Here is a 27,108-nt window from a genome sequence, read left to right on the forward strand (position 1 = left end):
GCGTTGGGCAGTATTTGTCACGTGGAAGCGACTGTCACCTGCTCCTTACCTGCCAGGCTGCGTTTGTTCTAGCGAGCTGCAGACTCAATGCGACGAGGCGAAAGGATCTTGGCGTGGAGCTACAGACTAAAAGCTACAATGCAAAAGGGCGAGGAGATAAAGGGGAAACAGGACGGTTTAAATGTCAGCAGCCATCGCTTTGACAATAAATCCGGCGTAGCGTTGACTCGGAGCCTGCCGGTGCAAGGGGATGAGGATAAGAGCGCCCGAGACACGGAGATGTCTGCGCCCGGCGGCGCGGGGGAAAGGCTGCGAGCAGAAAAAGCAGAGAGCTGTCAGCACGGCTGGGACCCGGGGCTGGGGGGGCTCGGCCAGGTCCTGCCAAGGTGCCCTGGGGAGTTTTGGAGAGGCACCTGCTTATTTGGCAGCGGGCTTTGCTGCGCGGGTTTTGTGCTGTGTCCTCCGGCCAGCATCCCCCAAATTATTGCCAGGCAGGCACGCAGAGAGAGATGGGTGTCGAGCGGCGTTTGGGTGGATGCGCTGCAGGCTCTGGTAACGGTATCCAAGCAGTGCAGAGGGGTCGGGGAGAAAACTGGTTCGCTAGGAAATGTGGTTTTGTCTGTAGATAGAGAGAGGAAGGTGAGTGCGTGTGGCTTTGGCTCTGGCTTGGGGGCCAGCAGGTCTGGGGGTTTTCTTTTTCTGCATGTGATATGTTAAAATAAGCTGGTTTGAATATTTTCCGGGCTGTCAGATGGAGGGATGATAGGTGGCTGGAAATCAAGGAGCGCTGTTGGCAGGGTGGGCCTTCTGCAAGGGTCTGGGTTTCCGAGGTTTGGAAGAAATGCCGATGGAATGAACCAATGCAAAAAAAAAAAAAAGTTGCAATAATAAAAGTATTTTAAACATAATACTGATATTAAAATTAGTATGAACAGGAAGGGTGTTTTGCTGTGGACTTGAAACCAGAGCAGAGTTGGAAAGCACAAGTCCTCAGCCGCTTTAAGAAATTCAGTTGAAAAATAAGACAAAGTAAATATTTACTTGAGCTCGGACTATCCGAATGCATTATTGCATTGGGAATTCTTAGCTCTGGTACGTTAATACTTTCATCTGTTGTGTTAATAAACCCTCTGACAGCGGGGCTGGAGCAGACCCCCCCCATCCCCGGCACGCACGGGGAGCTGCCCATCGCGGCGCGGGGCCAGCCCGCTCCCGCATCCCCCTGGCTGCCCCCGACACCTCTTGTTTAAACACAAGTTCTGCTTTTTAATGAATTCAACCTTCAATGCAAATTAGATTCCAAATAATAAGTAATTAACTTTATCAAATTGACATTACCGTTTATAACAAAATGTCAACACTGCCTTTATAAACACGGCAGAGCTGCTATTTGCGGAGCCGGGGGGAGACCGACTCCGCAGGAAAATGCAGCAAAGCCCGGACGAGAACAAATGACCCTTTTCTTGGGCTGTGGTTTCTCACCCGCCGCCATTCGGAGGGGCTCCCTGCAGCCCCACGGCCCCGAGGCCTCGGTGCCCTTCGCTGCATCGAAGCCCGCTCCGTGATACCCAGGGCGGCACGGCCGAGGGATGCGGGATGCACGTGCAAGGGATGTGTTGGGGTGGGATGCCTCCACCCGCCCCCAGGCAGAGCCGGTATCGCAAAAGCCTTGGTGTTATTCTAAGCGAAGCTTATAGACAGTTTCATCTTTAAATGGGGCTTAAGTGGAAAAGCAGGGTTTAGCTGATGGTATTTCCAGAGGTGTAAAATGCAGGCGGAGAGGTCAGGCTGCGGTATTAGGACTCAAGCCTGGATTTCCCCCTTCCTCTCAAGGTCTGGATTTGACACCTCTGGTTTTATAAAGAGAAAAAATAAGTTATGGATTAGAAAACGTGGCTGTGGAGCTGGAGTGGAGGCTAAGCCCCTGATGGATGCACATGCCTAATAAAAATGTGAAAATTTGCAAACTGGGAAACTCCTTTAAAAAAAATAATCCGGTGTGTTTTTTAAAAAAAAAAAAAAAGTATTTACTCTCACATATGGAAAGAAAATCACTTCTCCGCGTGCATTGGCGACAGTATTGTGTATTTTCTTGTTACCCAAGAAATGAAGTTACTCATTTACCTCCGGTGTCCTCGCAGGCAGAGGTTAATAGCCGCAATAAGGATGAAGTTAATCCTTCCTCCTGAAAACACAAATCTGGGACTGCGGCGTCAGGGCAGAATTTAAACACATAAAACTCGAAGGGCTCTGCCCCAGCGAAGGAAGCAGGAAATACGGGCCGTGCTTTTTTATTTCGGGGTGTTGTGCAATGGTTCCAGGGTGAGCGCGGGGACCGGGGGCTTTGGGAGCAGGAGCCCTGCCTGGGGGGCCACGTCCGAGTTGGGGCGGGGGGGCAGGTTTCTTCCACAGGATTTGGATCATAATTTTATAAGGAATTATTTTCATAATGGAAAAGATCCATTTTTATTGGCATGGGTGTTCCTGTGAATATGTCTTTTTTTACTGCAAGTCAACGTTTCTGGCACAGGCCACCAAAAATTTGGCGATTGAAAAGCAAGTGTTAAAATAAAACCCTCCGTGGAGTAGCGGCTCGGGGGTGTCTGTCCCCAGGACTGCCCCCCGGCAATTGGAAGCTTCAACGCTTTAATGACCCAGGTGCAAAAAACCCCTTTATTTTGGGGTTTTTTTTTTAATTTTCCTGAAGGTTGCTATTTAGAGTCCAGTTATTCAAGAAGATGCCAATGGGATTTTTGGCCTTTCCTTTTCGATTCACCTCTGGGCAACAACAAACAGGATAAATTTCAATTTAAAGGATAATTTCTTGGGATTGGGAAAAAACAGGAAGGGAGGAGGAGAGCAGCTCCCCACCTGGAGCACGGCTGCTGCTTTGGGGGATGTGAAACCATGTGAAAATACACTTTTGATTCAATCCAAAAAAATCCATCTCCTCGTTAAGATTAAAAAAAAAAAAAAAAACCCAAAACCCCAAACCCACACATTAATCTCATCAGTGGGAATAATCATGTTGGGCCTACGATCTTAATCTTTTATGTCATGCACATCTGGAAAAATAATTCAGGGGAAATAATATAAACTTCAGCTAAGCTGTATAAACCCGATGAGAGAGTGATTTCATTGAGCTGCAGCTCGGTGGCCCTTTGTCACACGCCTCCTTGTAACAATATTGACTTTATAACACCTACACTTTGTTCTCTTCCTTAACAGGACAGCTGCTAAGTGCTGGTAAAACAAACATCACATGCTCCGTGGGGCTCCTACAAGGTTTGCAATCAAGCACTCTCTAATAACCGCTTAAATACTCTCATCAAGCTTGTCCTTGCTGTTTGTTTTAGGACACGGTGTTTTTCTCTCCCCTCTGTATTTATTCTACGCCAGCGATAGTCGGAGCTAGAGGTCACACAAAGTAAATGCAGGTGGTGGTTTGGTTTTGGGGTTTGGGTTTTTTTTTTTTTCCTTCTTTCCCTGGGCTGACTCTTATCGTTGAGTTTGCCTTTCACCATCCGCAGAGTGGATGTGGCTCTAAAAGCATCGCCTTGTTTTCTGAGGTTGGGTAATCTGCCCTGAATGCAGTTCCTTATTCTCTCCTGGCAGGTTTTCAAAACCAGAGGGAGCAAACGGAAGGTGACAAGAGAAATAAGAGCTCGCTTCAGCAGGAAGAAGGGAATCCACGCCGGCCACACGAAATGATGTTCCCCCTTTGCACGGCCTCCAAGGTCAGCAGGAACCGGACCGGTCCTTGGGAAAGGCTGGGGAGCGAAGCGGCAAAACCCCGGGGGATGCTCCCTCCTGCCCGGTCCGGGGCAGCAGCTTCCCCCGCCGCCCTGCGCGGGTCCCCAGCTCTTCCCGGGGGAGCTGAGGGCGGATGCCGCTGCCCGTTGGCTTCTTGCTTCGCCTAACGCCGCCCTCTGATCTCCGTGCATCTGCAGCCCGCGCCTTCAAAGCCATCGCTGTAACGTACGGCGGGATTATATAGGCACGGCTATAGGATAGCTGGGGTTGGGGACTTATCCTGGTGGGAGCACGACCCCCTTATCCGCCAGGTGACTGCTCTGGCTTTGGAGGACACACCTCCGTTACACGGCTGCATCCCAGGCCGGGATGCTGTAGGTCCCTCCCGGCACCGTGCAGCCCCCTGCCCTGCACGCCGGTACCGCGGGCTCCAGGGGAGCCGTGGAGGCAGACGCCTACGCGCCGGTGAGCACCGGGAGCGGGGCCAGGGGGGGAACCAGTAGCGCTTCCCCAAAGAGCTGCCGGGAACGAGCGTTTCCAAAAGCGATGGCTCTTTACGGCGTGTTGCTCCCCAGCACCGGCCACGATGACAAGTCTAATACAGCCCGTTGCATTCTTGGCTCGCTCACCTCTGGCAAGCGCGCAGCCCGAGCGGCTCGGCTGCAGGGGCTGGCTCTCCAAACGCCCTGCCAGCCATTTCCCCACAAAGCTGCTATTATACCCCGACGAGGCTGCTCAAATCCGCTCACCCTGGAGCGGCTCCATCCCGTATGACCCAGCGAGCCGTGTCGCGTGCGCTGGACCCAGCTGCTTCCACGTTCGCGTTGGAAACGGGACCTTTATGATCAAATAACATCCCGGCTGATTTTGCAGCTCGCGGGGCTTTGCAAAAATCTGCGCCTCGTTGTCCCGAACCGTGCTGTGCTCCTGCAGCTCGTGTTTTGGCGGGGTGGCAAAAGCAAGCAGCCCGTGCGGCGACCTGCCCGTCCTGGAGACGTGGTCAGCACGGGTACGTGTGCAGGGCCCAGGAGTCATTCTGCCTTGCGGAGTCAGGCTTGCCAGCCCATGGTCACGGCCCGAAATTAAAATAACTGGTTATTTTATGAGCTAACCTATTGCTGGCGTAGGGATGGGGAAGAAGATGTGCCGCTCAAAAGCACCTTGCCTATCAGAGACGTGCGGAAGCTCATGAAGGGTTCGAATACGGCATCCAGAATGGCTTCCGCCGTTAGCGGTGGGCGTCAGAGCCGAATCCCTCTCTCCCGGCTGCAGCGGTGCGGGGGCTCTGCCCGGCGGCAGCAGCGATGCTGCTCGGCCCCGTGTCCTACCGGGATGGGGAGTGGGCGGCTGGGCGAGGGGAGCTCCCTGTGTGGCACCAGCAAAACGGTACCGGAGCTTCAAACATCCATAATTATTGTGCAGGCAGGGGATCTGTCCCCCATTCTCCCCCCAAATAGATGCTGGGAGTTAAAATAACCCTACCGTATAGGTTTGTCCCAACGGAGCAGGAAGGCCAGGCTGAGGCTGCCACTATGTCTGTGCTTTCCGTGGAAGATGGGCCGGTAATGCCGGCTTGGCAAACTTGCTCGGTTCTGTCCTTTTCCACGCTCGGTTTTGTCCTTTTTGTTCCCTGCTCCCGCGCCGAGAGCTCTCCACGCGCACGCGAGACAGCCGCTTCCCTGCGCCGCAACCCCCCGGGGCTTCCTTGTAATATCAAGGTGACTTTTCTGGTGTCAGTAAGGGGGAACGTGTCGGGTGGGTGAGCCCTTGTCCCAGCCAGGGCTGCCTGGCCACGGCGGCTGCCCAGGAGGGTCTCGCCGGCACCAGGAGAGCGGAGCGAGTGCCTTGGGGAGGGCAGCGCTTGGGAACCGGGGCTGCCCGCGGTGCCTCCCGTGCAAGGAGCAAAGGCGAGAGGTCTCCAAGGAGCCCAAATAACGCCCGGGGCTGTGCCCGTGCTCCCGGAGCAGGCAGGTTTGTTGCTCCCCTCCTGCCTGGCTGCTCCTCCAGCCCTCGGCAAGGTATTTCCAGCAAAAGGGGATGGAAAGTATTCCCACCGCTGCCGCCGGGAAAGGGGGTCCGGGTTTCCGTCGGGTTACGCCGTGGCGTCCCAGCGGAACGCGGCCCTTCAGCTGCTGCAGGTTTTCTCAGCTTTCTGGTTTCCTCTAGGAGAGCCAGAGCTGGTCGAAACGTACTGGGGGCTCTCGGCGCGGGAAAGGGGGGGTTGTCTGGGGTCTGGGCTGCTGGCTCCTGGGTTTGCTCAGGTAGGCAGAACGGCAGGAGTGAGCGTTTTGGGGGTTCAGAGACTGGGGGGGTTTGTGCTATGCTGTTGCTGTGACCAGCCTTGCTCAAAATAAGCAGATTACGTGTTCCCTGTAAAAACAAGGGAAAACACTGCATATTTTCTTGCTTTCAAAGAAAGGGTTTTCTCATGCCCAAGTCCTTGTTTAATACGCAGGGTCCCTGCGTGCTGGATGCTTTCCAGGTATCGCAGCCTGGCGGAGGCCAGCAGCGCTCTCATAACGCAGCAGGTCCCGGCGCGATGCTGCGTGAGCCCCCTCGGTGCACGACATGGGGGTCTGGGCACCGCGGCTCCCGAAAGCGATGGGCTGCCGATGATGGCGTGAGCACGGCATGTTTGTGCAAGGCACGGAGCCCGGGCGAGACCCCGCTCCAGACCGAGCCCTCCCGCTCTTTGTGCAAGGCTTAAATGTTGCTCGAGGCCGAGAGCAAACGCCCCCGGGCTGCGCCTGGGTTCCCCACGGGGCTGCTGCCTTGTTCTGGAGGGGCTTCGCATCCCTGCGCCCCCTCTCCCAAGCGAGCGGGGCCACCCGCCGCTCCGCTCTCACGCTGCCGTCGGAAACAGAGGCTGGTTCTTTCCATTGGGTCACAATTTGACGTCCAGCTGAAGAGTCCTTAACTCAATGCTGTTGGTTTCTCAGCTCCCGGTTTCCTTCCAGCAACTGGAGCTGGCCAAGTGCACTGAGGGCACTGGAGAAGGGGTGCGAGGGATGGCAAAACACCAGCGCTGCCTCCCCAGCACTGCAGTAAATCCGTCCCCAAAGCAGCTTCCCAGCCCGATCGCAGCGGCAGCTACTCTGGAGGTGACCCAGACCCCGTTTTGCAGAGCACGCGTAGCTCCCTCCATCTCTCCTCCACGCCTGCTCCTCAGTTCGGAGGTCAAAGCCTGCTAGAACATCTCGGAATAAACTTTCCCTCCATTTTAATTTGAGAAAATCTGCTTGTGTCTTATAGGGGAGCTGCCACCTTATGGGGGGACAAATCGTGGGGGTCCCAGTCCCTCTCCTACCAGCCGGGGTGCACTGGGGCACGCTCTGCCGGGCGTGGGGACCGCTCCATCCCAGCAGCGGATCGATACGGAGGCCTGGATGAGGATGCGGTATTTAAATCACCAGAGAGACCGTTTAAATGGGAAATCAGTAAGTGAAGCATGAGAGATTGATTTTAAATAATTTTTATGGTCAGGGACTTCAAGCTGTTGTCAATATTTCTGCATAAATAATGAAAAACATTAAAAGGGGGTAGACGTGGCCGACAGCGTGCCTAGATAAACCTCGGGGCTGGCGGGGTTGCAAGGTGTGAGGAGCGCTGCAAATCACGCTGCTGGCAGGTGAAGCCGCTGACACGCCATTTATTTTCCCGTGCTGACAGCATTAGCCCCTTCCTCGCTGGCACTACCAGCAGCAAGCCGCTTATTAAAGCAGCGCTGATTTAAAAGGAGGGGGGGGGGGGGAAAGAGGTTATGATAGGAAATGATGAGCTGGGCAGATTTTATATCCCATCCCTGAGTGGCGTTTGTCGATTTGCAGCAGCAGCAGCAGCAGGCTGTTCCTCCGGCTGCAGAGAGCGGATGGGAGCACCCCGGGGCCATGGGGGATGCCATCCTGCCCGCTGGGCGAGCCCCAGGGGACGGGGCTGGCGTGAGGCGGCACCGGGCGCCCATGGGCAGGTTGGGACGATCGCTCACCCTCGTCTTTCCGTTTCTTAACAGGACCCTCCTGCCGGGGGGGGCTCCTCCTGAAACCCCACCGTGGTCGGAGGGGGTCTGGCTGCCTTCCCTGAGAGGCGTTTCAGCAGCACCCATGGGTGCTGCCCCCGTCCCAGGGTCTGTTTATAAATCCTTTAGATGTTTTCCCACTTCCATCTTCCTGGCCAGGAGGATGCCCGCTCTCACCTCGTCCCTGGTCCTGTCGCAAGGCTGCTGAAACAATAACCAGGCGGTAGCTGGCACCCGCTCGCAAAACATCCATTACCTTGGTCTCTGCAATCAAAAGCCATTTATAGTAAATGTGTTTGCTTTGTACTGAATTACTCACAATGCTGCCAAGTACAACCACACCAGCTGTTAATTAGAGTTTAGCTTTTATTACCAAAAAGTCTGCTCTGTTGATATGGAAAAAGGGAATAAAAAGTCATTTAACCTATTGTGATGTGAAAATAAACGATGACTTGTTGGTTTAATTAAATAGTCTATTTATCTAGCCGTCAAAGTGTTTGAACATACACAGGATTATGAGCAGCATTACCCTGGCTTGTCTCCTGTTGTCTGAATAATCCATGTTGTTTGAAGTGACAGTTACCTGCTAAATGGCCCATTGAACTCAACATGAATCTTTCAGCAGAAAAGTCCTACGCATCACTTTGCTTCCCACTCTCTGATGTTTGCTTCCCTTCCCTTCCCTTCCCTTCCCTTCCCTTCCCTTCCCTTCCCTTCCCTTCCCTTCCCTTCCCTTCCCTTCCCTTCCCTTCCCTTCCCTTCCCTTCCCTTCCCTTCCCTTCCCTTCCCTTCCCTTCCCTTCCCTTCCCTTCCCTTCCCTTCCCTTCCCTTCCCTTCCCTTCCCTTCCCTTCCCCTCCCCTCCTTCCCACCTTGCTCACACAATTATTCCTGCTGCACAGCGAGGGGCATCACCGTCAGCCCCTTCCCTGCACCCATGTGCGTGCGTGCACATTCCCTGCTTCCCAAAAATGTTCCCACTGGGCTCGTTTGGGGATGTCGCTGCGTTGCATGGAAGAAGTCGTACCGGGGTTCCCAGTATGGGCTCTGTCTTCATCTTTTGCTCCTGCTCTATAGGATAAAGCTGATAAAGGAGTTTCTCCGCGCTCAGATCTGATGGCCTTTATGTTTTGTGCCTTTTCTTTGTCCCTGCAGCTCTGTCTTGGATCACCAAGAAAGACACAACAAACCGGGGAGCCGGGGTACGGCAGACGGGGACCTCCAAATGGTGAGGCTTGGGTGGCAGGTGTGGGGAGCAGGCTGCGCTGAATGGAGCAGCTCCAGTGCTTCTCCTGGGCGGGGGGAAGAGGGTGAGGAGTTCTTCACATGTCAAAGGGAAAAATTGATTTCAAGGCCTGAAGGGAAATCTGGTGGTGGGAAGGGTACGGAGGATTGCCCCTGCGAGCGGCTCAGCACGGCGGCTCCAGGGACAAAATGGCATCTCTGTGCCGGGATACTGAGCAAGGCAGGAATGTAAATCCCGGAGTTGCCAGGGCACAGCTCTCAATTATCAAACGAGATGGGCAGCAAGGGAGCTGGTGCTAATGCAATTCGGATGATTCAGGAGCGGGCTCGGAGTTCAGCTGCCAGGCAGAGCGCTGCAAGCTGCCGTGGAGGACGCGATGCCTCTTTCTGGAGGGAGTTCAAGGATCTTTACTCATCTGTGGCAGAGATGGCTTTGTTATTGCTTCTTTTCCTTCTTCCTCTTATAGAGTATTTCGCCATCTGCCAAAGCTGGAGGGAAGATTTCTTGCTCGCCGGGCTGGGGAGGAGAGCAGTGGGGTCCCCCCAGGGCTGTGGGGGAGAGGCACACGGTTTTCCATCTCAGGTGCCTGTAGTTGAATACAAACCAGACCAACCGGTGCCACTGCGAACGTGTTTTGTTCCTGGGGACACGGGGTCGTGTTCCTGGCACGGCTCACAGGCTTCTGCCTGTCCCTCCCAGCACATCTCCTCCCGTCCACCAGTCCTGCATCGGACTTCCCTGGCTCGTGGTGCTGTTGTTGGATGGCGGAGGTGACGAGCGGCCGTGGCAGCTGCTTTGCGACACGTTCCAATGCATCTGCGCGCTGCAGCTCTGCCATCGTGGCCCCATCGGAAAGGGGACGTGCTGCCGGCCGCCCCCATTACCTCCTGCCCTCCCAGCCCCGTGCCGGCCTGGCGCAGCCCACGGCTCGTGGCGAGCGTCCCTGCCGGGGGGGCAGACGGCGGCTTCCCTCCCTCACCCCGGTCCCGGTTTTGTCTGGGCTGGGCAGAACGAGCGCTGGCGAGGTCTGGAGCAGGGCTGAGGCAGGCAGCGCTGGCCTGGGTGGATTTGCAAGGAGAAGCTGGCGAGCGATGGCAATGACTCTTCGGGCAGAAGTTCCGCTAATCTCGGCGCTGCAACATTTTCCCATCCTGGGGAGCTGGGAGAGGAACTGTCTGCCTTGAGATAGATGCGGGGACCGTGCCACGCACGTTGTCCATCGACCGTCTGCCCCAGGCACATTGGGAAGCACCGTGCCAGCCCTGCTCTGCCAACAGCTCTGCAGCTTTGCTAACGAGCGGGGGGTCTTGCTGCCCCGTTCGCTTGTCGCTGGAAACCACCTCCAGCTGCCTCGCCACCCCAGACCCCCGGGTGAGCAGGGTGCTCGGACCCTGCGCGGTGCGGCTGGCAAGGGAAAGGCTCCATCGCACGTCGCTCTTGTTGGTGTCGGCCTGATGCTTCCTCTTTAAATCCTGCCGCGGTGGCACCGAGCACACGCGTTCTCTGCAGAACTCCGTCTCCATGAGAGTGCTAAACTTGTCACGGCTGTTTACTTACGCTTTCGCACTGTTTGTGTAGTCAGAAGTCTTGATCTTGTATTTATCTCCTCTTAAAACAGCTACAGTTTATAGTTTAAACACATTAATCATTTCCAAGCCTTTAAAGGGCTTTTAAGTGGAGACACTGGTTTTGTTTGCCTTTTAATTTTTATTTCAAGTCTCCCTTCCGAATCAGACGGCAAGTGCTTTAAAGGACATTGAAGGAGCGCAATCTCATATAAAATGCAAGCCGATAAGTATGCCCCCGCGCTAAAAAAGCCCAGCGGGGAGTCGTGCTTTGGAGGGACACCTCCCCGTGGGAGCAGCACCCGGGTGCTCGGTGCTCGGGCTGGTTTGCATCGGCTGCGCGGTGCTCCTGGCGGCAGGTCCCTTTCGGAGGGCGCAGGGCTCCTCGGGGTGCTCCTGGGTTCACGGTGCTGCATCTCCAGCCCAGGGGAGCGATTCCCGCCCCGCAGCCAGCGTGGCCTTTTTGGTGGGGGGTGTGTGGTCGGCAGGTTATGGGCCGGGGAGACGCTGCCAGCCTGGGCTTGTGTGGTCTGGCTGCGAGGGAGGTGCTAATGCATTCGGTGGTTGACTTGGCTGAGCTGCTCCAGGGCTTGAATTTAAGTTTTTACAGTCCCCGGGTCTTATAAATAGATGTTGCAGTGTTTCAGCTGAAGGTTAGAGATGATGAGAAGTGCTAGCAAAGCACAGCCTACCCGAGGAGATAAATAATGGCTTTTTGGGGTCTGCATTGCCATTTGGGTTATAGCTCTCCCGTGCTGCTCTCGCCCCGTCCCTGGCAGAGAGGTTGCAGGCTCCACGGCCGTCCGTGCCAGGGCTGCTCACGGTCGTGGGGTTTGAGCTGAAAACCTCTCCCAGGGTTTCCAGGGAAGAGAGATGGGGCAGCCCCAAGCGATGCTGGCTCTCCGTCAAGGTAGAGCCACAGCCACGCCGGGGGCACGGCGCTCGGGAATGCTTTTGGTAAATACCGGCACGCTTATTTGCTTTACAGGGAGAAAATTCTGCCAAAAATAAGAAAACTCATGCAGCATCCATTTCATATAGAAATAATGAGCATTGTGAGGGACTAATTGCTTCGGGGCATCGGTCAGGCACACAAAGCCACTCATTAGCCAGGGGTTGTGACCTCAAGCCATCAGCGTCTGGCTAAAATGCATGAAATAAGGCTGATGGTTTCTGCTAATCACCTACAGCCAGGTGTCAGCAGCTGGGAGCTACCGGCTGGACAGGCAGGATTTGGGCAGCTGCCCTGTCCTCCCCAGCCGCCTCGGGCTCCGCATGGCGGCACCGCAAAGCCCTTTGTCACCGGTCCTCGCCGGCCTCAGGGAGGGGGGGGTGCAGAGCTCGGTGGTGTTAACCCAGCGCCTTGCCCAAGCGAAATCTGTAAAAAGCGAACGGGGAGAAGGGGCCGCTTGTCCTGCCGCCTGCCGAACCGCTCGCCCAGCCGGCACGTTAACGCCAACCCTTGGTGTGCCCATCCGGGGAGGCAGCCGGGCGCTCTGCCGAGGGAGGGGTGCTGGAGAGGTGCTCCTAAGTCCGGGCACGTTCCCACCACTCCCTCGATGCAGCCGAGGTGCGAGATGCTGCTGTTTAATCCGTGCCACCCCGAATTACTGTCGTTATCCTTGGAGTCTCGTCCGGGTGCTGCAAACAGCTCCAGATGTGTCAACACTGAGCCCATCTGGATCTGCCGAGAGACCGGGATGAAGCAAAGTGTCACTGCAAAGGGATCCGCGCTGGCCGGGGCTGGGACATAGGGAAGGGAAGGGAAAGGGAAAGGGGAAAGGGGAAAGGGGAAAGGGGAAAGGGGAGGAGAGGAGAGGAGAGGAGAGGAAAAGAGAAAAGAAGAGAAAAGAAGAGAAAAGAAGAGAAAGGAAGAGAAAGGAAGAGAAAAGAAGAGAAAAGAAGAGAAAAGAAGAGAAAAGAAGAGAGAAGAGAAGAGAAGAGAAGAGAAAAGAGAAAAGAGAAAAGAGAAAAGAGAAGAAAAGAGAAGAAAAGAGAAGAAAAGAGAAGAAAAGAGAAGAAAAGAGAAGAAAAGAGAAGAAAAGAGAAGAAAAGAGAAGAAAAGAGAAGAAAAGAGAAGAAAAGAAAAGAAAAGAAAAGAAAAGAAAAGAAAAGAAAAGAAAAGAAAAGAAAAGAAAAGAAAAGAAAAGGAAAAAGAAAAGAAAAGAAAAGAAAAGAAAAGAAAAGAAAAGAAAAGAAAAGAAAAGAAAAGAAAAGAAAAGAAAAGAAAAGAGAAAAGAGAAAAGAGAAAAGAGAAAAGAAAAGGAGAAAAACATAGCAGGGGGGAAACCTGGAAGTGTTTTATTTTCTCCCGCCTTTTGGGCTGGATGAGTGTCCGCATCCCACCTTGCCAGGGCTGGAGCCGAGACCTGAGGAGGCTTGCCAGGGGTGGATGGACACGGATTTACCCCCTCATTGATTTGGGAAAGGGGGTTGTGTCGGGGGCGGCAGGGCTCCAGGTGTCACAGCCGCGGCTCTGGGCTTGGCTGGCCATGGCTGCCTGCAGCCCAGCTCATCTTCTGCGTGACAGCCCTAGGAACGAGGCGCTTCTCCCCAAAACTCAGCATCCTGCACCAAGCAGGCGTCCTGCCGGCCGCGCTGCAGCTGGAGGGCAGCGGGAGAGCTGCCCTGACCCCGCGGTGTTTTGGGAGCTCCATCTGGGCCAGCTGGACGCACGGAGCTGTCTCCATCACAGGAGCTGGTGCGAAGCGGCGTGTGAAGGGCTGACCGCGTTTAAAGGACATCCCCCCCCCCAAAAAACCCCACAACCCTCCACGTGTGTTTCATGCGGGATGCGGAAATTCCCCAGCGATGGCCAGGAATCGGCCTCAAACCGCCCCGTCGCAGCCCAGGAGGGGGGTTAGGGGGTGGGGGGGGATACGACTGAGCAGCGATCCCGGCAGGGATCCAGCGGCGAGATCTGGCACTCTGGCAGATGATGTGGATTTGACGTGCTCCCTCGAGGGCTGTGGGTTCTCAAACCAGCGCATAAATTACAGCGAGGCTTCGTTAACCCGGCGCTCGCAGCTGCTGGAGGCAGCCCCGCGCCGGTGCTGTCTGCTACGTAAAACCAAAACCAGATCCGTTTGCTCAGCGCTCCGAAATTCCCCGCGAGAACAAGATCCCGCTGAACCGAGGGCGAAACCCACGGCGTGGTGCTCGGCACAGCTCTTTCCACCTCAGAGAGCCGGGAGCAAACTTTTGAAATATCTTATTAAAAATATTATCGCCTAATTATGCTTTTGCACCCACATTTCTGTGCTCCTTCAGCGCTCCGCAGGCGCCGCAACCCAAGCTCTGAAGCTGTGGCCCGTGGGAGCCCCGTGGGAGCGGGGAGCAGCCGCTGCCCCCGGTGAACGGGACTCCCTCGAGAAAGCTCTGCGCACGTGGGAGAGTCGGTGAGTTTGTCCCAGATATTCCCTTCTGGGCTAAAGCAGGGGAAAAGCCCCGATTTCTCACCATCCTGTTTCATGCTCCGGTTGTGTGACCGCTGTTCCTCAGCGTTGCTGCACATTTATCTCTTCTTCTGTTGCTCTCCCTGCGATTTGGGGAAGGTTACGGATACCTTTAATGACTGCCTTGCCGTAAGCAGCTTTCCTCCGCAGGGTTTACAGTCTCCTCAAGTTTTGGCCTGCAGCGTTATCATGGCGGTAGCGAAAGGAAAGGCAAGAAACGGCTTGGGGACAAAGTCCACGGTCGCTGGAAGCAGCGGTGGTGTGGTGGGGAGGAACAGCCGGTGCTGCGGGAGGAGGGCACGGCCCCGTGCACGAGAGCACTGGTGCTGCCCACCCTCTGCTCCTTTCTTCCTCGTATTTGCAGGATCGGCCCCGAAATGAAGTTCTAACCGGCATCGTGGTGGGTCGGTGGTGCTGGGAGCGGCTGGGCAGAGCCTCTGGAGAGGACGCGTGTCATTTCTGTAGGTGATTTTCTGCTGGGACTGCACCCTTCCCGGGCAGAGCGCGCAGCCACCCGCGGTTCCTCGCTGCCGAGCGGGGACGGATCATCCCCCACCTAATAGCGATGCTTAGCGCTGAGGAAGCTGTCTACGTCTTCCCGCCGCTGTGCAAATATTAGCTAATTAAGTGGCAGCAACCTTATCTGAAGGACACTTGTGATGGCGTTGTTTGTGGCCACAGCAGGTAACGGGGAGGATTAATTCCCAGCAGTCATTTGCAAAGAAAAAAAAAAAAAAAAAAGGAAAAAAAAAGAAAAAGGTGATGTTGGAGCTGGCTGAGGATTTTAGCAAAGCTTTTATTGCCAGCTTTTGTTGGGAGGAGGGTTTGTCAAGGGAGGGCTCCCCGGTGCCTGGGGGGGGCTGGGGGTGCACGATGCGGGGGGGGCTGGGGAGCCCCCAGACCCATCTGCTGTGAGCCCGGGGTTGGCTGCAGGGGCCAGGCTTGCTCCGGGAGGAGGATCGCAGACACCCGCTCCGAAACAGCCGGCGACGGTGAAGGGGGTGCGGGCAGCACGGAGCGAGGGTGCGAGGGCACTGGGGTCCTGCCAGCGGTTGTGTGGCTGGGGCGGGGGGGGGGGGGGCGCGGAGGAAAGGCTGGCACTGTCTGCGTTCGCTGTGCCAAAAATGACGATGTCTGAACCCTCAGTGCTTTGGAGGAAGGGAAAAATCAGTCCAGCACCCCTCCGGGTCTCATCTCCATCACCCCCCACCCCAGGCCCCTTCATCTCTGCCGCCGCCCGCCGGGGTTTGGTGCCCGCAGGTGGGGGGCTCGTCCCCGCTCCCACCGCACCCCTGCGCCCGGCTGCCGTACGGGGCTCCGAGGTGAAAGGCATTAAAGCTTGTCAGCACTTGGGCCTGACGGGGTGCGGGCTGGCAGGGAGGCTAGGCAGGGTGCCCCCGCGGGTGCCGCGTCCTCGGTTCATCTGCCAGCTGCATGGCTGCTCTCAGTGACGGTTAGTTTAAGCGATTTTGCTAAACACCGTGAATTATTCCTGTTTACTCACGAGTGGTGATCTTGAAAGCAGTCTAAGAGGTTCAGATAAGCTTCTCGATAACTTGCAGTGAGATTATTTCTGCTCCCCGGTAAAAATCTCCTGGCTATGAAATGGGATGGGTGAACTGGCAGCACGGTGGTGTTCAGCTCTGCCCTGTGCCGGCGATGCCGCTGGCACACACTCGTCTTTTTACACACTGGAGGAGAAAGCAGCCGTTCACCAGCGCGCTTTAGTGCGCCGAAGGTCCATGTGCACGTTGGTATCTTGTGCCCGCTAACTCAAGATTCCCTCTCACTTCCTTCATTAATTTCTAGCAAATTCATTTTGTATCTTGCTGTGGAGCTCAGTGCGCCGAAAGGCTTTTTTTTCCCCATGAAATCAGGGAAACAAGTGAGGCTGGAGGTTAAGTGCTAGGTTTGCAGCTACGAGACCTCCTCCAGGCTGTGCCAAGCAGGGAGGGGGCTCACGCTCTCACTTGTGTTGCTTTAATTGCAGAGAAATTGCATTGATTTTTGTACAGCTTATACCACGGCAAACAGAAACAGTTTTGTTAGGACACGGTGGGCAACAAAATTTATGTTTTTACGTTGAAATTCTGTCCTTTAAGTGCCTCTCCAGCTCTTGCGGCTCTGCAATTGTAACAAATGCTTTTTCCATAAGATGTCAGTGTGGCACAGGAGTTTAGATGCTTGTTTGTTAGTTGTGCGAGTAATCCATCACAGGCAAACGATGGAAAGCCATCTTCTGGACCGCCACCAAGTTTCAGCTCATTTACAGCTCACAGCATTAATTTTTTCATTGCCGGAGAGGCGAATTGCCACGCTGATCCAGTGCCGTGAGAAGACGATCGCTCACCTCCAGCGTTAAAATCGGCGTGAGATGTGTCTGGCCAGCCCAGGTGTCTCCTCCTGCCTTGGCATGTTCCGCACTTTCATCCTATTGACTCCGTTGGGCTTCTTTTGCACCCCAAAAAATCCAGCCTCGAATGCTCTATCCTCCGTCCTGTCTGCTTGAGACAATAAGCGGGGAAAAATTGGTGTATTAATAATATTCTGGATATCTTTTATGCACCAGACGTAACCAAAATAGGGAGCAAAAATAAAGAAGCCACTCGGCGATGCTTTTGGCTACTGCCTGACTTCAGTGGCCCATGAGGAAGGGAAGGCAGGACGCCATAAATGTGGGTGAATGTGGATATTTGGGCAATGTTTTCTCTGACCCTTCCGTGGGATATTCTCCCCCCCGGAACCCAAGGTGTGGGGAGATCTGGAGGTGGCCTCGCGTCGGGCCAGCCATGTGCTCAGAGCCAGGTGCTTCACTGGCTGAGCCACTGGTGAGCCCAGAGGAAGAAATAAAACTTATTATTTATTGGGGCTGCATTTTTATTTATTTACTGGGGCTGCGTCGTGCTGGTTTTGCACTAGAAGTTTTTCGGTATCGAGATTTGGCTCCTAACGTGGGACTGAGTTTGTAACTAGATCCCCGCGACAGCTCCTCCTGCTCGCCCCGGCCCCGTTCCTCCTGCAGAGCTGCCGTGATGCTCTCTGTGACGCCCTCTGTGATGTTCTCCGTGATGCTCTCCATGATGCTCTCCATGATGCCCTCCACGATGCTCTCCATGATGCTCTCCATGATTCTCTTGGTGATGCCCTCCACGATGCTCTCCACAATGCTCTCCATGATGCTCTCCATGATGCTCTCCATGATGCCCTCCATGATGCTCTCCATGATGCTCTCCATGATGCCCTCCACGATGCCCTCCACAATGCCCTCCACGATGCTCTCCATGATGCTCTCCATGATTCTCTTGGTGATGCCCTCCACGATGCTCTCCATGATGCCCTCCATGATGCTCTCCATGATTCTCTTGGTGATGCCCTCCGTGATGCTCTCCATGATGCCCTCCATGATGCCCTCCATGATGCTCTCCGTGATGCTCTCCACGATGCTCTCCATGATGCTCTCCGTGATGCTCTCCACGATGCCCTCCACAATGCCCTCCACAATGCTCTCCACGATGCTCTCCATGATTCTCTTGGTGATGCCCTCCACGATGCTCTCCACAATGCTCTCCACGATGCTCTCCATGATTCTCTTGGTGATGCCCTCCACGATGCTCTCCATGATGCCCTCCATGATGCTCTCCATGATGCCCTCCGTGATGCTCTCCATGATTCTCTTGGTGATGCTCTCCGTGATGCTCTCCGTGATGCCCTCCACGATGCCCTCCACAATGCCCTCCACAATGCTCTCCACGATGCTCTCCATGATTCTCTTGGTGATGCCCTCCACGATGCTCTCCATGATGCCCTCCATGATGCTCTCCATGATTCTCTTGGTGATGCCCTCCGTGATGCTCTCCACGATGCTCTCCATGATTCTCTTGGTGATGCCCTCCACGATGCTCTCCATGATGCCCTCCATGATGCTCTCCATGATTCTCTTGGTGATGCCCTCCGTGATGCTCTCCATGATGCTCTCCGTGATGCTCTCCATGATGCCCTCCATGATGCTCTCCATGATTCTCTTGGTGATGCCCTCCGTGATGCTCTCCATGATGCTCTCCGTGATGCTCTCCATGATGCCCTCCGTGATGCTCTCCATGATGCTCTCTGTGATGCTCTCCGTGATGCTCTCCACCGGCCACGGCTGCCAGCCCCGGGGCAAAGGGAGGAAGGATGCTTGTCCTCCTCGGTTTGGCCATCTGCAGGGAGGTGGGCTGGTGGCAGCAGCCGGTGCAGCGCTCCTCCGCTCCCGGCGTGGGTTTAATTGCCCCACTGACAAAGCTGCGCTTGTCTAAGGGTTCTTAGGTTTGGATTTGTTAGGAAGGAGCAGCTCCAAATGCTGCTGAAGCCCATGGAAAGCCTCCTCTTGACCTCATTAAGGGCTGGATCGATGCCTAATGGCAGACAAAGGGCTCTCCCTGCACAACACTGGCTGTGAGCGCAGCTCTCTGGCCCCTGCTCTTCCAGCGGTAAGGGCTTTGGGGGCCGAGGGGATTTATTTCCTCTCCGGGTAATGAGCACGCTTGGATAGTTCAGATATTGCACGGTCCTTTTCCTTCTCTAGTTTCAATTCGATATTTAAATCCAGTAATATGCTTAATAATCTGCATGTCTGGGATTAATATAATGTTATATGTTTCTTGAAAGCCTTTCTGATCCCATAGTTAATTTAATCTTTTATTAACATTAACTAGCTCATGTGGTGTCCAGCAAGCCTGGGGAGTACGCTTTCCAATACCAACAGATGACAAAGAGATGAAAATATAACAGCAGATGAATTCCTCCTTCACCACAAAAGCAGCAACGACAACAAGACTCCAGCAAAGAGCCTTCTCCTGCTCCCAGAGTATTGTCTCACAGGCAGAGCACGTACTGGGCTGCGAACGGGAATTGCCAGGAAGTAATACTCATTGTCGAGGCTTTGAAATGGTAAAGGAAGAGCTTATTGCAAGGCGTATCTCTGGCCTAGGAGCAGCCCGCACTTAACAGCTATCAATGCGCAAGTGCCAAGAGGAAAATGTTAACCTCCCTGGTGCCAAAGAGACTCCGCGGATCCATTCTTTGGCCGCTGTGCAACATTATAAAATAGAAATAATGGCATGCTGGAAAATGGCCATTTCACTGCTAGAAGCGCTGCTCTTGTGCAAATGCCAAGGCTCTACCTCTGGCAGAGGCACGGCTTTGCCCAGATCCCGAGTGTCTGCGCGGCAGCGTGCCGGTCCCTGCCAGCCCGGGCGTTGCAGGCAGCACGCATCGCACCGGGCTGCAGTTCTGGGGGTGACTTCGGCACCCGTCCCGCCGCAGCCATCCCCGCAGCACCCGTCCCGCCGCAGCCATCCCCTTCGGGTGCCGCTTCAGCCCAGACCCCGGCAGCTCCCGAGGGGCAGCGGGTGCACGGCAAGGCCGGGCTCCAGGGGCACGAGAGCGGCTGGAAGCCCCCGCTGCCGGTGTCCCACCGCTGACCCGCGCTGCTCGGTCGGCTCGGCACGTCCGCCCGCGAGCTGCAGTTAAACCTGGAGGGATCCAGCACTTTCATTAATTTCCAATTGAATTTTTGCCAGTGCAGCTCAGTTCTCTCACTAAAACAAAGCGGTTCGGCGCAGTTTGCTGTCTCTGACACATACTCGTGCTGGGATAACACTGGCATTGGATCCAGATGGGGAGAGGCTCTGCTCCGGCGGGGCAGAGGGAACCCATTAGCAGCACGCCGTATTCCAAGGAATTCCTTTTCAATTTCCTTCCCGATTATACCGCTTATCCCCAAGCATGAACCCTCCCCTGGTCTCCCTTTGCTTTATCTCCGCGCTAACTCTCCTGAACTTGCGTATTTTCTTTTTGTTTCATCCTATTTTGGCGATTCTGTTGGAGCTGGGCAGCCTGGAAGGTCGGTGCCGGTGGGGAGCAGGGTCTGTGTGGGGTGGTCGGGTGCCTCTTCTGGGACCTGCTGGGAGATGGGCTGTGGGGTACGTGGATGGGGGGGCCTTTCGGGACTGATTTGGCTTTGGCGTAGAGTCCTACACAAATATGACACCCGCATGGTGCTCACTTGTCGTGAGAGACTTTTAGTTGCAACTTCTCTGAGCCACTTCAGGCGGGATGAGAGAGATGCGCTCTCCAGCCTGTGATGGGAAGTCCTTAATTTCTGTCCCCGCCAAGGCTCTGAAGCTCATCGTGCTATTTCTAAGTGGTTCGGTGCAACAGCAAGTAGGCTTGGAGGCGGCGGGGCTGCGTGGGGTGGTATTCTGACCCTGGGGAAAGGCTTGGAGAGGGCTGCCCTTGCACAGAGCTTCGGGCGAGCTCCCCCGTGAGCGTGCACAGAGAGGTGTATGAGCTTGCTCGCCTTCTCCCGCGTGGCAGCAGGACCTGCCTGCACCCCGTGCCCCATCCCGGCACCGCTGGCAGCGCCGCTCACCTCGCGCCCAGCCCGACAGCTCGCCGCAGCTGTGCCACCTCCGTCTTTCTGCCGGCAGCTGCACGTTTGCTGTTTCTCGTCTGAAATGCCGTGCGCATAAGGAACAGAGCATCCCCCTGCCGCGCTGCAGCCCCTGTGCGCCGGGACTGCTCCCTGCAGTCAGCTCGGGGCGCAGCGTGGGGGTGGGTGGGTGGGCAGGCGACCTCTCGTTTCCCGCAGCATGGGCGCCTGTTTACATGTCCCGGGACGATGTTTGCTTGCTCTTGCATCCACAGGCTCCTGATGCCTCGGGATCAGCTGGTCTCCATTGCACCCCCAGATTCTTTCCTGCAAGCGCTCGGCAGGTTCTTGTCGGAGCCCAAAGCGCCTTCCCCAGCGATTACACGGAGGACGCATTTACATTTGCCTGTAGGATGCTCACTCTGGGTTGCTCTGCCCTGGGCAGTCTCAGTTCTGCAGAGAGAGCAACTCAGACACCTCCCTTCCCTGCTTTTTCCTTTTCCAGCGGAGATTTGACGCCAGCGTGCGTGCTGTGTTTTGGGGAGACGACCTGTGCTTGGTTTGCTCCATCCTGGGGGTGACGGGGTGACCGCAGCTGGTGAGCACCCGGTGTCTGCAAGGTGGGGGTTTAAAAGCTGAGGCTGGAGCGGGTCTGGGTGCAAATTTGGCCTTGAATATCCAGCATGGGAATTTTTTTCTACATGCAACCAGCCCTGCTTTTGCGTGCTGCCCAAAACGAGCACCGTAAGTGACGCACCGGGGTGGGGTTTGGTAATAGCCAGAGGCCGGCAAAACGCTGGTGAAACACCAGCATCCCCAGAGCAACGCACCCCACTCGCACACTGTGAAATCAGACCAGTACGGGCTGTAAATGCAGGAAAGCGGCATTAAAAAAAAAAAAAAAAAAAAAAAAAAAGGAGTTGGTATAAACGGGACGGCAAATGGGGTTTTGACTGGTTTAGTGAGCAGTTAGCAAATGAGTTGGAAAAGGCTGGGCTCTGTTTTCTGAGCTGTAAGCTACAGTCAAAAGCAAACTTTTGGGAAGTGTGGTCTCCTCTGAGGTCTGCGCCATGGTGAACACGCTGGTGCTTTCCAAGCCTCAACTGTTTTTGCTGGGCTAATAAAAGTTGTAAGAAGCGAAGGAAAAGACGTAGTGGAATTGGGCTATGTGAGAGCCAGGGCTTGAGCTGAAACTTCAGATCTGGGCCCAGCCTTAAATAAACCAGATCAAAACTCAGCTTGTGGCTCCAGACGTGGGCAAGATGCAGTGCAGCAAACAGCACCGCAAGCCGCCAGGTCTGGGGCTGTGCGAAGCTGGCAGACCCAGGGTAGCTCCATCCCCTGCCAATTTCCCGCAAGGTCTTTAACATTTTTCGGGTATGAGTCTGGTTTTAATTTGGCTTTTTCGCTTTGAGAGAAGGTGCACCAGCGTGCGCTCGGGGAGGTGCAAGGGGAGGGCGGGTTGTGGTGGCGAAGCGAAGGCAGAGGAGGTGGAAAAATCACAGTCTGGGAAAAAATTGGCTTTTGCATCCATCTGGGGAAGGTTGCTAATTAGCGCGGAGTCACCACACCGGGGAGCACCACATGAAAGGTAGAAATCGGCAGTGCTCGGGTTCGAGGTGGCGAGGGAATATTAATGAGATCTGCTCAACTTCACCTCAAGACAAATCCACGAAGAAATTCAGGATTTCGTGCTGAAAAACCCGAGGAGGTTTTTGCGATGCTCCCTCCCCCAGCCCCGTGCCTTCTGCCCTGCTCCTGCACAGCTCTGCCGATGGGCAGAGCGGTCCCTCGTGGGGCAGGACGGTCCCTCGTGGGAGCATTGCCTTTGCTCCGGCACGGCAAACGGGACCCAGCCAGCAGCCGGATGGTCCGTGCAAAAATCTCCACGGGCATTTGGTCGTGATGGTATATTTAATTTTGGCCTTTAAAATAACCCGCTCCCAGCCCTGCATTTCTGGTGTGCTCAGCACTTGCACTGGCTCTCAGGGGTTTGTGTGTCTTCAGCGTCTCTGGACACCCGGGCGCTTGGGGTGCAGCTCCCCTCTCCCGGAGGAGCTGAGGCCGGCAGCGCCGAGCTGGGCTGGAGATTTCTTTGCGGGAGACGTTACTGTAAATAAGAGCTTTGGTGCGTGCAGAACTGGGGGTTGGGGAACTCTTGTGTGTACCCGTGCAGGACCGACCCCCCCCTCTGCTCCTCCCCAAACCCATCTGCAGGGTAAAGCCGCTTGAAAGGAGCTTTTCTAATGAGCAACGTAATCACTGTAACTCAGCTCGGTGTGTCTTTATTGCACTCTAACACATGCCCTGTTATGTCTTATCGTTTAATGGGTACTTGGCATTTCCTTGGTATAAGCCTGCCTGGGACCCATCGGAGATAAACTCTTCCTCCATTAACATCAACTGGAAGTTTTTATGGGGTTGATGAAAAATATACCTGGGACAAATCATTGTTTCATGTCTTAGAGAAGTAAGACCTAAGAGGCCTCCAGACACGCGGTAAGAGAATCATCAACCATTAACGTGAAGGTATAATTTGTCTCTCATCCTCTTTAACGTAGGGCTGAGGGATACTTTCTAGGTAAATATACCGTTCAGCTGTCTTCTTGGCACGGTGGATAAGGGCGAATCCACTTCCTCGGCAGATTATAATGATATACATTAGCCACCCAATTTAGTGAAAAATATTGTTTTCTCCTAATTAAGCAAATTGTTGCAAGCTAGGTCGCTGACTCCTGGGGAAGTTACAGTTTCTGCCTTCTAGGCTTGCTGACAAGAGAATAGATTTATCTCCAATTCAGATCACTAGAGAGGGTTCTTGGTGTTTTATTACCACATGCAACTTTCTGGATGTTACTAGGAGATTAATGAAGAAGGGAGGGCGGGGGTGAGGGGAGTTCAGCAGCAGTCTGTGCATGACAAATATTAATTATATTTCATTTCATATGCAGATGATGCAATCAGCTGTGCAACACTGGAGATAACACTTTTGTCTAGGTTTGTTTTTTGACCTTGAGAGGCCATGTTCCCCCCCCCCCCCCCCCCCCCGCCCCACCACCCTTTCTTCCTACACATCAGAATTCACATCTTAATTACGCTCTGTGATTTGAGTTCCCTTTCATACGCGCAGATTAGCGAATGTTAACACGTGGGATAGACAAGATAACTACCTGCGGGTCAGCCCTGGAAGGATCCTGGTGCAGGATAGTCGCTTTGCCCCAGGGAGAAGGAACCATCGCCAGCTTCTCCTTCCATCACCGTGGAGCTGCCTCGTGAGGCCGCATCGGCCGACTCAGCAGTATCGCACCCACCGGGGACGAGCGGTGGCATTTAGCTATTGCAGGTCTGGGCACAGCGCAGGGTGCTGGCTGGCAGCATCCTCCGTCCCGGGAAGGTGCCCAGCGCCCTGCGGAATGCCGCAGCGTCACCTCCTGCTTAGCCAAGAGCCATCGCTCGGCGGCGGCGATGGGGAAGGTGTCGGCATGTCACCCACGGTACCGCGTCGTGCTGGTGCAGGGAAGCCTGGGCTGGGAGCTGGGAGCCGGCGCGGCAGGGCTCAGGGCGCTGTTAATATTATTGATAGCAGTTAGGATAATTGTCTGCCTGAACAGAGAGCGGTGAAGGAGGGTAGCAGGCACCAAGGGACTTTTAACGGTGTTTTATTTAGGTTTGGAGCTTCGGCGCACGGCTGGGGTGCCCCACGGCAGCTCTTTACCTGCATCCCTCGGGAGCAACCAACCTCCTCCAGCATCGCCGTGCAACCGCAGCCGGGCAGAGCCAGGCGCGCTGTAACGAGCCCACCTTCGTTTGCAGGCGAGGGGAAACCGCGGAGAGGACAAGGCTGGTGAGCAGCCAGCAGTCAGGCACAGCATCGCGGTTTCGTTCCGCAGCTGGTCTGACGGGCCAGAAGGATTTATTGGGCAAGCACTGGGGCAGCTGGACTGCGCTGTGTCCTGGGCTGATGTTGAGACAGATGCTGTTCGAATACAGAGTGAAACTCTCCCTTCATGTGTGTATGTAAATATATATATATATGTGTGTGTGTGTATATATATGCACGGTCTTCCTTCCGTGTGTGTGCAGATATATACGCACATCTACGCATATATGTATCTGTATGTATGCACATATGTAATTAGAAGTGTCTTTAAGTGTCCCATAGCAAAAACTGATCCAGTAAAGGGCGTGAATTTTCTTAATATTCCGGCAAAGCAGCTCTTGGCCAGAATTCCAGCTTTTCATTAAAATTTGATTCAAAGCCTTCATCCGCGGTAGTAATTTTTCTGTCTTTAAGATCTTAGTGCTTATAAATGTCATCACCCCTGGCTTTTATTTTGTTCCATGAACTCTCGCAGACTCTGGGAAGCGGCGGCAGTTTATTGTTATAAGGAGCCGCTCTGCGGGTCGGGAGCTGCCGGCCCCGGGTATTGCCTGGCGAAGCCGCCCCGGTGCTAATGCACTATAAATAATCATAATGTAAAGAGACGCTGTCAGCTTAAATACATCAGGCTTGTTTTCTCACAGAGTGGCAATTTGCTCTGTCATTTATAGTTATGCAAAGTAAGGGTAAAATAGTAATATCCTCATCTGCTAATAGCTTACAAGCGGCTCGTCAGAGGGGAAATGGCTGCGCGGAGCCGGGGAGAGGTGCAGAGGGCTGCAAGGAGCCCGAAACTCCTCGTGTCTGGCACCGTGGGCTCCGGCAGCTTTTGAGACTTCTCCGCTCAGGCGTGTTTCCTTGCTGCTTGTGTTTCCCCTGCCTCATTTGTTTCCCCAACCCTTTGCACCCTGGGCTCCTAATTTTTCTTACGCTCTTAAATGAAGTTATTATTCCAAGGGACAGTTTTATATTAAAGCTTGTTAAAGCCGCTTTGCTTTAATGAGCGGTTTGTCTATAGCTATCAGTTTTGCAAAACTGCTTGGGGTGCTTAACGCGCAAATGTTGAAGTTATTTCTTCCTGCAGGAGCCCTCGGGGTCACCGGTCTGCTCTCAAACACGCGTACCCCCAAGCCACAGCGCCCAGCCGGCACAGGATCGATGCCCCCAGCCTCTTCCACGGGCTGGGGGAGGTCCTGGTCTTCACACTCCATCGAGGCAGAGATGCTGGAGGAGGAAAGGGTAAGGCAAGGACTTTGAGACCAAACGGACCCTGCGCATCAGCTAATTACCGGGCACCCTCGCCGAACACGGCCCTTTAGTACGCGGCTCATTAAGTAACGAGGGGTTTGCTCCCTCGGCGGTGTCAGCGTGCACTGGTGAGCTGCCCTGTGCTCGGGGAGGAGGAGGTGCCTGGGAACACTGAATTTCTTACTTCTTCTCTTGACCTACCCCCCCCAGGGATCGCAAGCACCACGCAGGCTGCACCTGGCCGTTTCCAGCCCATTCTGGCTCGGATCTCCCCAGAGGGTTTCCTCCAGGTAAGAAGTATTTGCTTGTCTCCAGGCTCAGCTGACAGCTCTTTGGCTCCCCACTGCCCGAGGGATCTGCTACGGGTGATGCTATCGCGCTTGTTTGAAACCGTACCAGCAAAAGCGGCCGTCGCTTGTGCGAGGAACCCCCCCCGCCCCGGTCCTGCCGTGTGCCCACGGGTGCTCAGCAAAACTGGAGGAGGATTTTGGCTCCTCTGGCTGGTCTCAAGGTCAGAGCGACCCGGGTTTTGGGGACAGTTAGGGCTGGGAGCGTGCCTTTCTGACAATACGGGAGCGTTTAAGGCCACGCAGCGAATCCCCGGTTGTCAGTTTGCTTCAGAGCGAATCTACGGTGTGTGCTTGATATGCAGAGCCATCGGCACGTGGAAGCGGGATTTAATGTCAAACGAGCCATAAGAAACAGTGGCGACAGCCCCGGCTTCCCCGCGGCGCCGGGGAGAGGCTGGGATACAAACCCCTCGTTCCAGCAGAAGTGGGGTTTGGTTTTCCACCCGTTCTCTCCGATGGATGTCCCGGTTGAGCATCCTTCTGCCTGGCTCTGCCCCGGATTGAGTCCCCAGCCGTGACCCCCAGCATGCCCCCCCCCGCAGCCGAGCAGCGTCAAGCTCGTCCCTCGGGATGCTCTGCTCCCCCCACCCCGGCTGCTCCCCTGGGAGCAAACTAATCCATTGAGTATTTAATTGATTCATCGTTTTCTGCCTTCCCCTTATAGGTACGAGAGTTTTCCTAACCCTTCTAATTCATGCAGGCTTGTTTTTGCCACTGAGGGGCTTTCCCCCCCCCCCTCTGTGCACAAACAGACAAGATAGCTTAAGAGCTCTTATCTGCAAAGGAAAAAAAAATAGTCTTAATCCCCATTTAATAACATAATATCAGCAGGTAACATGTTCAATATGGCAAAAGAACTCCAGCACCAGGTCAATAGGGTAGCTATAATTTTTAGCAATAAACAAAGCCTGCTTTTAATTACTTCTGTGAAATTGCTTGATCCATGCATGATTAAATATTCATTCTGTGTAACTAGACAGTTTCTTTGTATATAGATCCATATTAAATTTAGCTGGCATCCTGCCCACACAACACATCTAATAAATTCCTTTTAATGTGCTGCAGCTTTGAAGACGTTTTCCCTCCCCCCCCCCCCATCTAATTTGTATAAATAGCTGATGTCTCTGCCTTACCTGGGCGTCCGCGCGCTCGGGATACACATGGAATCTTTTAGGAAGGGAAATGG

The 27,108-nt window shown here is 54.5% G+C and overlaps 1 protein-coding gene across 1 annotated transcript; it reads left to right on the forward strand.

Annotated features, from left to right (window-relative positions):
* Positions 1–7,640: 7,640 nt before the first annotated feature.
* On the forward strand, positions 7,641–26,670 carry LOC129210861 (uncharacterized). Its single transcript, XM_054837164.1, has 9 exons — positions 7,641–7,720; positions 8,922–8,994; positions 14,232–14,493; positions 23,396–23,441; positions 23,575–23,787; positions 24,112–24,288; positions 25,409–25,563; positions 25,783–25,862; positions 26,225–26,670. The coding sequence occupies exons 1-9, from the start codon at positions 7,641–7,643 to the stop codon at positions 26,438–26,440; spliced, it is 1,302 nt and encodes a 433-aa protein (XP_054693139.1). The 3' UTR covers positions 26,441–26,670.
* The last annotated feature ends 438 nt before the right edge of the window (positions 26,671–27,108 follow it).

Source organism: Grus americana, chromosome 10 (genome assembly GCF_028858705.1).
Source record: "Grus americana isolate bGruAme1 chromosome 10, bGruAme1.mat, whole genome shotgun sequence".
NCBI lineage: Eukaryota > Metazoa > Chordata > Aves > Gruiformes > Gruidae > Grus > Grus americana.

What these genes read in the sequence shown, in the direction of transcription:
- LOC129210861 (XM_054837164.1), top strand. Translation starts at nt 7,641, where the DNA reads ATGGGGGATGCCATCCTGCCCGCTGGGCGAGCCCCAGGGGACGGGGCT. An exon ending in CACCGGGCGCCCATGGGCAG is followed by an intron (nt 7,721 to 8,921) that starts GTTGGGACGATC and finishes TTGTCCCTGCAG; the next exon opens with CTCTGTCTTGGATCACCAAG. An exon ending in AGATGCTGGAGGAGGAAAGG is followed by an intron (nt 25,564 to 25,782) that starts GTAAGGCAAGGA and finishes TACCCCCCCCAG; the next exon opens with GGATCGCAAGCACCACGCAG.